The sequence below is a fragment of the Ranitomeya variabilis genome, chromosome 2 (genome assembly GCF_051348905.1).
Source record: "Ranitomeya variabilis isolate aRanVar5 chromosome 2, aRanVar5.hap1, whole genome shotgun sequence".
NCBI classification, from domain to species: Eukaryota; Metazoa; Chordata; class Amphibia; order Anura; family Dendrobatidae; genus Ranitomeya; species Ranitomeya variabilis.
The window spans coordinates 683,404,560-683,417,051 of record NC_135233.1 but is presented as its reverse complement, the minus strand read 5'-3'; the positions used below and the strand labels follow the sequence as shown (position 1 = coordinate 683,417,051).

At 44.0% G+C, this 12,492-nt stretch overlaps 1 protein-coding gene across 2 annotated transcripts in view; it reads right to left on the bottom strand.

The window, feature by feature from the left end:
* Nucleotides 1-12,492, bottom strand: part of LOC143807610 (pantetheinase-like) — a 209,225-nt gene that overhangs the window by 184,860 nt on the left and 11,873 nt on the right. For both annotated transcript variants that reach the window (XM_077289345.1, XM_077289344.1), the window contains exon 2: nucleotides 5,695-5,855. In XM_077289345.1, the coding sequence (XP_077145460.1) occupies nucleotides 5,695-5,847 (153 nt within the window). In that variant the 5' untranslated portion in view covers nucleotides 5,848-5,855. The remainder of the gene's footprint in view (nucleotides 1-5,694; nucleotides 5,856-12,492) is intronic.

Genomic DNA, 12,492 nt, shown 5'->3' with positions numbered 1-12,492 from the left:
TGTCATGCTCGCGCCCAGACTGGTTGGCGCGGGCGTGCGGGGAAGTGGCCCCACTGGACCACAGACCAAACCTCCCTGGAAGGGGCGTAACTAAGTAGCTTCCTAGGTGTTCGCTGGAGCCTCTGATGGTGAGGTCAGACTTGTGCAATAGGAAGCTACCAGGTACCACTCCAGGGTGGAGTCTGGTTGTGGCTGCTGATCCCACCGGGGAACGGAACATAGACAAGCAAGCGGGCACGGCTGGCACATAGGCAGGCAGACGGGTACAACAGGAACACTGTCAGGCAGGCGGGCACGGCTGGCTCTCTGGTAGGCAGGCGGGCACGGCTGGCTCTCTGGAAAGGCAGGTGGGCACGGCTGGCTCTCTGGCAGGACTGGTGGACAAGACTGGTACACTGGAAGAACCGGTCTGCAGGCAGGTATGTAGAACGGGTAAGAACCTGTTCAGACACGAGGACCTAGGAATAAGTAGATAAAGACCGCAAGAGCGGATGCAGAGCGAAAGCACAGGAGCTAGAGCCAAGAACAGAAATGCAGGAGGCGGAGCCAAGAGCAGGAGGCGGAGCCAAGTGCAAAACCGCAGGAGGTGGAGCCAAGAGCTGGAGGCAGAACCAAGTGCAAAACCGCAGGAGGTGGAGCCAAGAGCTGGAGGCGGAGCCAAGTGCAGACAGGCAGGAGGCGGAGCCAAGAGCTGGCGGCGGAGCCAAGTGCAGGAGAAGTAGAACCGCAAGGAGCGGAGCCAGGTAGAACCGCAAGGAGCGGAGCCAGGTAGAACCGCAAGGAGCGGAGCCAGGTAGAACCGCAAGGAGCGGAGCCAGGTAGAACCGCAAGGAGCGGAGCCAGGTAGAACCGCAAGGAGCGGAGCCAGGTAGAACCGCAAGGAGCGGAGCCAGGTAGAACCGCAAGGAGCGGAGCCAGGTAGAACCGCAAGGAGCGGAGCCAGGTAGAACCGCAAGGAGCGGAGCCAGGTAGAACCGCAAGGAGCGGAGCCAGGTAGAACCGCAAGGAGCGGAGCCAGGTAGAACCGCAAGGAGCGGAGAGGAGCTGCGGGAGGGGTCTCTGCAGCAAAGCTGAGCAGAGCCACAAGGAATGTGGAGAGAAGCTGCAGCAAGGGATAACTGCAACAGCAGAAGAAAAGCTGAGTAGAAAGGAGCAGAAATGCAGAAGTGAGGAGCAGAGGTAAAGTAACAAAGGTTCAGAGCAGGCAGAGCTGCAAGAGTGCGGAGTGTAAGCAGACTGAGAATACAAGGAAAGACAACAGGGAAGGAAGCCAAAGACTAGGAGACAGAGATAAGACTAAGTACAAACAAGGCAATGGAACAAGACACAAGGACAAAGACACTGGGACCAGGATATACTGCCTCCTGGTGGGCGGACAACAAGACCAAGGAAATAACACAGAGAATCCTCCAGAGAGGGAGTAACTCAGAGAAAGGCCAGGCAAACTCAGAAGCAAGACACTAACTGAGCTAACACATTGCACAGGCCCAGAACACTGGGTGAAGCTGCACTATATACTGGAGGCCTCTTGGTTATTGGTCAGGAACAGATTGGACAGATGCACCTGATTGCTATAAGAACCAGAGAGTTCAGGCGCCGCCCCTCTATACACAGAACCATGAAGCATGCAGAGAGCAGAGACACAGAACATGGAGCTGGCAAGAAACAGAAACCACATCATGACCTGGAGCAGTGGGTAAGATAGTGTGAGAGATGCGAGGCCATGACGTGATGCCAGCAGAGTTGTTACAAAGCCCAATATGTCACGAAAAAACAATCTCAGAATCGCTAGGATCCGTTGAAGCGTTCCTGAGTTATTAGCTCATAAAGGGACACTGGTCAGAATTGCAAAAAACGTCAAGGTCATGAAGGGGTTAAGTCCTCTACATCGCTGAACAAGCTATTTGTATATTTTATTTACCTAAGGAGCATTACACGGCTTATAAGTCTCCTTGGAATGTCAGGCATGTCACTTTCCATAAGGAGAGAAGTTACCCCTTAGGGTAGGTAGGTAGGTTCACATTGCGTTAAAGCAGCCCGTTCAACACATAGGTTAAACAGGCTGCGTAAACGCAAGTGCCGACATGTCATATCGCTAGTGCAGATAGAGCTAACAGATGCTCTATCTGCGCTAGCGGTGACGGACCCGGAAACGCTGCAGCCCGCGTCCCAGGGTCCGTCACTCAATGACGGTACATCGCTAGCAATGTGCCCGAAATAGAGCTTAATGGCAGCGTTAATGGATTGTGTTACACCGCAGTGTAACGCAGTCCGTCTAACGGACTTTTAAAACGTAGTGTGAACGCTTAGACTGAAAAAAGAAAAGGATTTAATTCCAACTGCCCATTTCGTATCTAAGAGTATGCACACATGGTGAGTATTTGCAATAAAAAGCCAGGTGTTGGCTTTGGCAATAAAAACACTGACATGTTTTTTTTAGCATTTTGTTTTTACTTGCTTTTTTCCTTAACCATTTGAACAGGAGAAAAACACTGCAAAAACAAAGGAAGAATTGACATGCTGAAGATTTGAAAATAATAAAAATTTATATAAATATGCTTTTATGGTTCAAATCTGCAAGTAGTAAGTAAGCAATGTGCGCATGATATTTCAGAAATCTTATTCACTTTCCTAGTGCTGTAAAATGTTGCATTTTGTCTTGGTGGCAAAAACGCAGCACATGAACAAGCACAAACTCTGACAATATCTACACTAGTCTGGCAATGTTATGACTTACCAGACGCCACACCAAAATACTATAATTAATGACACTGGTCACTATGATCCTTAGATCTTATTGTTGCTGAAGGGGAAGTAAACAGCCGGTCACATCTTCCCCCTCATCGCACAATGATGCTTCCTTTACTATATATGTGTTTAGCGAGGAATATTTTGACCACATACATGTGATCCACAACTAATGCATTATGTGTAGTGTTGAGCGATACCTTCCGATATGCAAAGGTATCGGTATCGGATTGGATCAGCTGATATCCAAAAAATATCGGATATCGCCGATACCCGATACCAATGCATATCAATGGGACACAAAATATCGGAATGGTTCCCAGGGTCTGAAAGAGAAGAAACTCCTTCAGGCCCTGGGATCCATATTCATGTATAAAATAAAGAATAAAAAATATTGATATACTCACCCCTCCGACGGCCCTGGTTCTCACCGGTCCAAGCGTCTGCCTCCGTTCCTAAGAATGCAGAGTGAAGGACCTTCGATGACGTCGCGGCTTGTGATTGGTCGCGTGACCAGTCACAAGCCGCGACGTCATCGAAGGTCCTTCACTCCCTGCATTCTTAGGAACGGAGGCACTGCTAAGAGCCAGGGTCCGCCGGAGGGGTGAGTATATCAATATTTTTTATTTTTATTATTTATTTTTTACATGAATATGGATCCCAGGGCCTGAAGGAGAGTCTCCTCTCCTCCAGACCCTGGGAACCATACGCACCGCACACTTCCGATTCCGATATCGCAACTCGGTATCGAAATTCCGATACAGCAAATATCGGCCGATACCCGATATTTGCAGTATCGGAATGCTCAACACTAATTATGTGGCCTCTCTCTGCAACTATCTTGCTAAGTTTTTAGTAAAAATGACAGGAACCAAAAAGATGACGATAACCAAGTTCCTAAGAGTGCAAACAATTCTTTGAACTGTGAAACTAGCCTGTAAATATGTTACATGCTGATTTTATGGTGGATTTGACCCTTTTCTTTGCAGTGGATGAAATCCTCTGTCTGCGATATACGTCACGCGGTCAAAGATCACTATGTGCCGCTACCACATAGCAGCGTAATGGAGGTGAATGGAGTCACATCGCGATCTGTAGGGTATGGTGACAAGCAAGTTACAAAAAGTTGAACCCACATCACAGTTCAAATGAGTGTCCCAAAGAGGGATGAATAATAAGGTGCTGGGCAACTAGAAAGGTTGCGCCTTGCCGGCTCTGAGGACAGAGCCTGTATTGCCTGTGCACAGCAGATTTTTCTCTTTGCTGGGGAGGTACGCCTGTCACCGGTCGGGACAGCGCCCCCATTTTAGTTTTTCTAGTTGCCCAGCACCTTATTATTCATCCCTCCTTGGGACACTCATTTGAACTGTGATGTGAGATCAAACCAACGCCCTTTGGAGGACCTTCTAGGATTCAGGAGATATCACCCATATACAGCACTAAAGACGGAGGTCATACTTTTTATGCACCTATGGCAGGATTTTTTTAAGTTCTATACGGTGTTATGTCCCTATTCATTTTATTTTACTGGAATTTTTAGCGCAAATATTTTTATATTTATTTCTATATTGTTTATTCTACGGATGAACTGAGTGGTTTTCATCATTATATTTGCTGCAATTGGTTTCAGTTATTTGTGCAGCGCCCTCTGGACTATTGTTTATTTAAAAAGTTGAACCCATTTGTTTTTTTTTGTGACTTGCTTGTTGTGGTTCCTTAGGGGGTCACATTGTGATTCATCTACATCATGCTGCGATGAAGCAGCGGCAAATAGTGATCTTTAGCTGTACAACCTGTGTCACGGCTAAAATCGCCATGCAGCCCCAGCCTTTTGCAAAAGTCAAGGTAGACTTAAGATTAGAAAGTCTGTAGCATCTAGCCCGTCACATAAGGTCATATTTTAGTATATAAGTGGACATGATAAGATTTGGATACATAGAATCAGCATAGGAGAAACTTTGAAGTCAAATGTAGCAAAAAATGGAGGACATGGAGCATGCCATTATGTGCTTTACAAACTTTCGTGCAAGAAAAAGATGTTTAAATAAAACGGGCATGGCAAAGTCATACATATGTCAAATGTACCCTAAATACTGATGTACACGTACATGAGCTCAGTACTGGTAAAAGCAAAGGGATTCCTGCTTAGAGCACCACTCCAGCCTGTTTTTTTATTTCAGAACTGGAGTTGTGTCACTAATCTAAGCTCCCTGACCCTAGTCTTATAATTACTAGTCTTCGTCTTCAGTAGTTCCTGGCACCACTAGTTTCTTATGTGCGCAGTTTCCGACTGACCGGAAATCAGAGGTAACAGTCACAAGCTCTTAATGTAAGCCTACGAGAACCTCGTTCTCACAGACTTACATTGAGTAGTGACACCCGGCGTGATCTGGAAGGTTCCAACCTGCAGAAGACCGACCGAAGTGGCGCTGATAAAAGATGAAGACGGCAGCTGGTAAGTATAAGACTAAGGGTAGGGAACGTAGATTGATAATTTGCCACAATTTGTGCCATTTTGACTACTGATATATCTCCCACACTCTGCATGTTGTGGCATAATATTAACCAGCTAACTTACAGCCACAGCACTTGGCTTTGATGATTTGTGGATATACTCCAGAAGATTCACATTTATTTGGATAAGCAGTTTGACTGCTTTAAAAAAAAACTGCACTCAAAGCAGTTTTTTTTCCTTCTTAAAACCAGCCCAATCAATGGATTCCCTCTACCATTTACATAACTGATGCAATGAATCTTAACCCATTACCCTGTGGGCTTCCAAACAGAAGTGAACAAAGACTAAATTGTATTTTAATCAGCAGTTTATAAAGAATCCATTCAAGTTTTCTAAAAAAAACAAACCAACATTTTTTTTTCATTCCTAGACTACATGGGACAAGTGTTCCTTGCCTCCCACCAACTAGAAAACAAACATTTATACAGTACCTCCTGAGGAAAGAAGGGTCCCAAAATGGAGTAACATATCATGGAGCTAAAGTTAAGTGAGGCAGTAGAAATCATCGTTAGGACTTGATTCCTAGACAGTTTGCGGCTACTGTTGGTGTTATTTTCCGGCATGACGTCAGTGCTCTCAGACATGTTGTGATCTAGAAATAAAATACAAAGAATTAAGATGGGATCACAAGCTTGGGATAAGAAAATACAGGAATGAGGATAGATATTAATCAAATGAATCATAGTGGCAGGTCAGTTTTAGCATTTAGTAAACCTGGCAAAAAAGCCAAACAAAACACAAACAACAACAAAAAATAAAACAAACAAACAAGTGTGGGATTGCACTTTTTTTGCAATTTCATCACACTTGGAATTTTTTTCCTGTTTTCTAATACACAACACGGTAAAACCAATGGTGTCCTGTGCTGATTGTAAAAAAAAAAAAAAAAAATTATGCACTCGATCCGTTTTTTTTTGGACAGATCCGTTGACGTTGTTGCAGCCAAGAAGGAAAGAAAGGAAGAAAGTTTTCCTGAATGGAAAATTGGGTTCCGGGCATGCTCGGTTGCAAAAAACGGAAACCGTCACTGGAATCCGTCTTCTGACGGTCAGCGACAGATCCCGCGTCCATAGGCTTCCATTATAGCCAACGATGGATGACGCAGGATCCGTCGCTCTGCGTCTTTTCGACGTACACAAAAAACGTTAGTATGTTCGTTGTCTCCGTCCGACAGATAACGACTTTACGATGGATCCGTCGTTTGACGGATGAAACGGAAGGCCATCAGTCACAATCAGTCGCTAATACAAGTCTATGGGAAAAAAACGGATCCAGCAGCAACATTTGCTGGATCCGTTTTTTTCTAAAAATGACGGATTGTGATTGATTCTAAACAACGGATGTGTGAAAGGGGCCTAAGGTCTCTTTCACACTTCTGTCTTTTTGCTTTCGTCAAAATCCGTCGTTTTGTGAAAAAAAACGGATCCAGCAAATGTTTCTGCTGGATCAGTTTTTTCCTCATAGACTTGTATTAGCAACGGATTGTGACAGATGGCCTTCCATATCATCCGTCGTGCGCTGGATCCATAGTAAAATCGCTGTTCGTCGGGGGCGGAGACAATGCACATAGAAACGTTAGAAAAGGAGTACCAACGGAGCATAGGGTTATAAGAAATAGTAAATTTTATTCAAGTTACAAGCTTAAACTGCATAACAAATAAATATATATTAACCCCTTCACCCCCAAGGGTGGTTTGCACGTTAATGACCGGGCCAATTTTTACAATTCTGACCACTGTCCCTTTATGAGGTTATAACTCTGGAACGCTTCAACGGATCCTGGTGATTCTGACATTGTTTTCTCGTGACATATTTACTTCATGATAGTGATAAAATTTCTTTGATATTACCTGCGTTTATTTGTGAAAAAAACGGAAATTTTGCGAAAATTTTGAAAATTTTGCAGTTTTCCAACTTTGAATTTTTATGCAATAAAATCACAGAGATATGTCACACAAAATACTTAAAGGGAACCTGTCACCTGTCACCAAAACTGGTCCCGCCAAATTCAGGTGACAGGTTCCCTTTAATAAGTAACATTTCCCACATGTCTACTTTATATCAGCACAATTTTGGAACCAAAATTTTTTTTTGTTAGGGAGTTATAAGGGTTAAAATTTGACCAGCAATTTCTAATTTTTACAACACCATTTTTTTTTTAGGGACCACATCTCATTTGAAGTCATTTTGAGGGGTCTATATGATAGAAAATACCCAAGTGTGACACCATTCTAAAAACTGCACCCCTCAAGGTGCTCAAAACCACATTCAAGAAGTTTATTAACCCTTCAGGTGCTTCACAGGAATTTTTGGAATGTTTAAATAAAAATGAACATTTAACTTTTTTTCACACAAAATTTACTTCAGCTCCAATTTGTTTTATTTTACCAAGGGTAACAGGAGAAAATGGACCCCAAAAGATGTTGTACAATTTGTCCTGAGTACGCCGATACCCCATATGTTTGGGCGCATGGCAGAGCTCGGAAGGGAAGGAGCGCCATTTGACTTTTCAATGCAAAATTGACTGGAATTGAGATGGGACGCCATGGCAGAGCTCAGAAGGGAAGAAGTGGCGTTTTGGAATGCAGACTTAGATGGAATGGTCTGCGGGCGTCACGTTGCGTTTGCAGAGCCCCTGATGTACCTAAACAGTTGAAACCCCCCACAAGGGACCCCATTTTGGAAAATAGACCCCCCCAAGGAACTTATCTAGATTGTGGTGATCACTTTGAACCCCCAAGTGTTTCACTAAAGTTTTTAATGCAGAGCCATGAAAATAAAAAATCTTTTTTTTTTTTCCACAAAAATGTTTTTTTTAGCCCCCAGTTTTGTATTTTCTTATGGGTAACAGGATAAATTGGACCCCCAAAATTATTGTTCAATTTGTCCTGAGTACACTGATACCCCATATGTGGGGGTAATCCCAACCCTAACCATACCCCTAACCCAACCGTAAACGTAATCCAATCCCTAACCCCAACCCTAACTTTAGCCTCAACCCTAACCCTAATGGGAAAATGGAAATAAAATAAAAAATAAAAAAATGTATTATTTTTCCCTAACTAAGGCGGTGATAATAGGGGGTTTGATTTACTATTTATAGCGGGTTTTTATGTCCGGTTTTTATGATTGGCAGCTGTCACACATTAAAAGACGCTTTTTATTGCAAAAAATATTTTTCACGTTACCACATTCCGAGAGCTATAATTTTTCCATATTTTGGTCCACAGTCATGTGAGGTCTTGTTTTTTGCGGGACGAGTTGACGTTTTTATTGGTATCATTTTCGGGCACATGACATTGTTTGATCGTTTTTTATTCTGATTTTTGTTAGTCAGAATGAACAAAAGCCAGCAATTTGTGAATTTCTTTCAGCGATAACTGAATAATCTTTTTTTATGTTTTGGCGCTTTTATACAATAACTATTTTATAGAAAAAAAAAAATAATTTTGCATCGCTTTATTCTGAGGACTATAACTTTTTTATTTTTTCGCTGATGATCTATGGCAGCTTGTTTTTTGACAAGATGACATTTTCGGCGGTACAATGTTTATTTATATCCGTCTTTTTGATTGCGTGTTATTCCACTTTTTGTTTGGCGGTATGATAATAAAGCATTGTTTTTTGCCTATTTTTTTTTTTTTTTACGGTGTTCACTGAAGAGGTTAACTAGTGGGACAGTTTTATAGGTCAGGTCATTACGGACGCAGCGATACTAAATATGTGTACTTTTTTATTATTTACATAAAGAAATGTATTTATTGGAACAATTTTTTTTATTATTTATTTATTTTTTTTTACACATGTAAATATATTTTTTTTTTACATTGTCCCAGTATGGGACATCATGGTAAAGTGCCAGATCGCTGATCTGACACTTTGCAATGCACTGTGTCAGATCAGCGATCTGACAGGCACTGCAGGGAGGCTTGCCGGCGCTTGCTCTGAGCAGGCGCTTGCAAGCCACCTCCCTGCAGGACCCGGAAGGAGCCCCACGGCCATCTTGAATCCGGGGCCTGCAGGGAGGAGGACGGAGGAGACGCTCGGAGCAACGCGATCACATCGCGTTGCTCCGAGGGTCTCAGGGAAGCACGCAGGGAGCCCCCTCCCTGCGAGATGCTTCCCTATGCTGCGATCATGTTTGATTGCAGTGTTCCAGGGGTTAATGTGCCAGATGTCAGCTGTGATAGTCAGCTGACACCTAGCCGCGATCGGCCGCGCTCCCCCCCCCCTGAGCGCGGCTGATCGCGTTAGACGTACTATGTCGTTGGTGGTCATACGGGCCCATACCACCTCGGTGGGATAGTACGTCTAATGTCAGAAAGGGGTTAAAAACAATGTTATCTCACAAAATGTATCCTTTGCTATCCCCTGCTGTAATGTCACTATTGTCTTTTGCTCCCTCCCCTGCCCAGGAGCTGTGGTATGCTCTGTACACAGTCAGACACAGACAATTTTTAAAATGAACTTTTGTTGGTGGGAAAACCCCTTTAAAAAGCAAATATCAACGCCAACATGGCTCCTCATAAAAAGTACACCAATGAATGGAAAGCAGCAAAGGCATAACGTCGAAGACAACAAAGACTCTTGAAGAGCAGCATCATCGCTGGAACAAAAACAATGCATATAAGTGTATTGTATGTCAAGCACATGAGGACCCTGATGCAAAAGTTATTAGATTATCACAGGATGCCATTAGGCAACAACAGCGCCGCATGCCTGCCCCCATCGTGACAGTACCGCCCTCCTGATGCGATAGCATCGGGCCCCCATCTAGTTGTTATATAAATTTGTCATTGAGTACACTTTTCCATGTAGTTGAAAAGTGGGCCCGTAGTGTTGTTTACTAGTTGGCCCTTGGCTACCCAGTCCAACACTGTATACACTGCTCATTGGCTAGTGGCATTTCTATTTATATACTCATCTCTGAGCTGATTACTGCAGGTTTAATCTATTATTTATATGCACATCTCTGACATTACTACTGCAGCATTAAAGGGAACCTGTCACCAGAATAAACACTATTCACCTGCAGAAATGGGTTTAGTCTGCAGGTTAATAGCAATACTAACCTTCCTGGTGCTTGCACGTAGCTGAACTCTGCAGGGAGAAAAGTAATTTTATTCCCCCCGGAGGTGCTGGTTCAGTCACTGCTCTAAGTATACAGAGCGGCGCCTGAACCTAAGATTGTAATCAGAACGCTGCTGGGGGAAATACAGTTAATTTTCTCTCCACGGCTTTTGGCTAAAGGTACCGTTACACTAAACGATTTACCAACGATCACGATCAGCGATACAACCTGGCCGTGATCGTTGGTAAGTCGTTGTGTGATCGCTGGGGAGCTGTCACACAGACAGCTCTCTCCAGCGACCAACGATCAGGGGAACGACTTCGGCATCGTTGAAACTGTCTTCAACGATGCCGAAGTCCCCAGGTAACCAGGGTAAACATCGGGTTACTAAGTGCAGGGTCGCGCTTAGTAACCCGATATTTACCCTGGTTACCATTGTAAAAGTTAAAAAAAAACAAACAGCACATCCTCACATTCCGATGTCTGTCACGTCCCCCGCAGTCAGCTTCCCTGCACTGACTGTCATCGCCGGCCGTAAAGCACGCAGAGCACAGCGGTGACGTCACCGCTGTGCTCTGCTTTACGGCCGGCGCTGACAGTCAGTGCAGGGAAGCTGACTGCGGGGGACGTGACAGACATCGGAATGTGAGGATGTACTGTTTTTTTTTTAACTTTTACAATGGTAACCAGGGTAAATATCGGGTTACTAAGCGCGGCCCTGCACTTAGTAACCCGATATTTACCCTGGTTACAAGTGAACACATCGCTGGATCGGCATCACACACGCCGATCCAGCGATGACAGCGGGTGATCAGCGACCAAAAAAAGGTCCTGATCATTCCCTACGACCAACGATCTCCCAGCAGGGGCCTGATCGTTGGTCGCTGTCACACATAACGAGATCGTTAAGCGGGATCGTTGCTACGTCACCAAAAGCGTGACGTTGCAACGTTATCGTTAACGAAATCGTTATGTGTGAAGGTACCTTAAGTGTAGGCTGGTTAGAAACAATAATAACCCCATATGTGAAGGTTAATAGCGTTTTTCTAGGTGACAGGTTCCCTTTAAATTACTGTTATGTGACATATGGTCCACATTTTGTGTTTGCACCAGCACTTCTCCATGCCTTTGTTGTTAGGGTGTTTCCATGTTCTTAATGTTGGGGGGATAACCTTCATTTCAATGAAGGATTTTTATATAGTATTTACATTTGATCTGGTTATATTCCTATGACTTTTAGGCATCATCTGGGTGTTCAGTGCTTCATTATTGTGCACTTAAGACATCATGAACCCAATCAGCCGTGAGAAAGACTCGTGCCCTGGAAGAAGTATCTACATAATACGATGCCATAAGAAGGTGGAATGATGGGGACACAAAGCTTTGAGCTGCATTTACACGTTCAGGTTTTTTTGCTGCTTTTTTAGGAAAACTAAAAGCTTTTTACAGTATCTGCAAATCTCTGGAACAGCAGGATGTGATACCCAATTGTTTTTGTGATTATAAACCATAATGTCCTCACATGAACCTCGCAGTTAGGATTAGTGCCGTTTAATTAAATTAGTGATATAGTAAAGTATACACTAGTGGCCAAAATTGTGGATGCACTTGAAGTTTTTAATCATTTTCGAGGCTTCTGGAGCTTTCGGCGATCTTACTTGCTTGATTACGCAATTATATTTATAGCCCAGGCACGCAATCTGTTACTAAAGATATCGGGAGACTTGTTTCTGATATTTTGTCAGTAGTTTTGATCATTTTGACAAGAAATACTGGACTTTGTTCTCTGAGTAAAATTCATACATTTTTATATATATGTTAACTTTTCTTTATGTCCGTATTAAATGAAAAATAGTGCTTTTAACCCCTTTCTGACATGTGATGTACTATCCCGTCGAGGTGGGGTGGGCCCGTATGCCCACCGACGGGATAGTACATCATAGCGATCAGCCGCACTCACGGGGGGAGCGCGGCCGAGTGTCAGCTGACTATCGCACCTGACATCCGGCAGTATGTGCCAGGAGCGGTCACGGACCGCCCCCGGCACATTAACCCCCGAAACACTGCGATCAAATATGATCGCAGTGTTTCGGGGGCATAGGGAAGCATCACGCAGAGAGGGGGCTCCCTGCGGGCTTCCCTGAGACCCTCGATACAA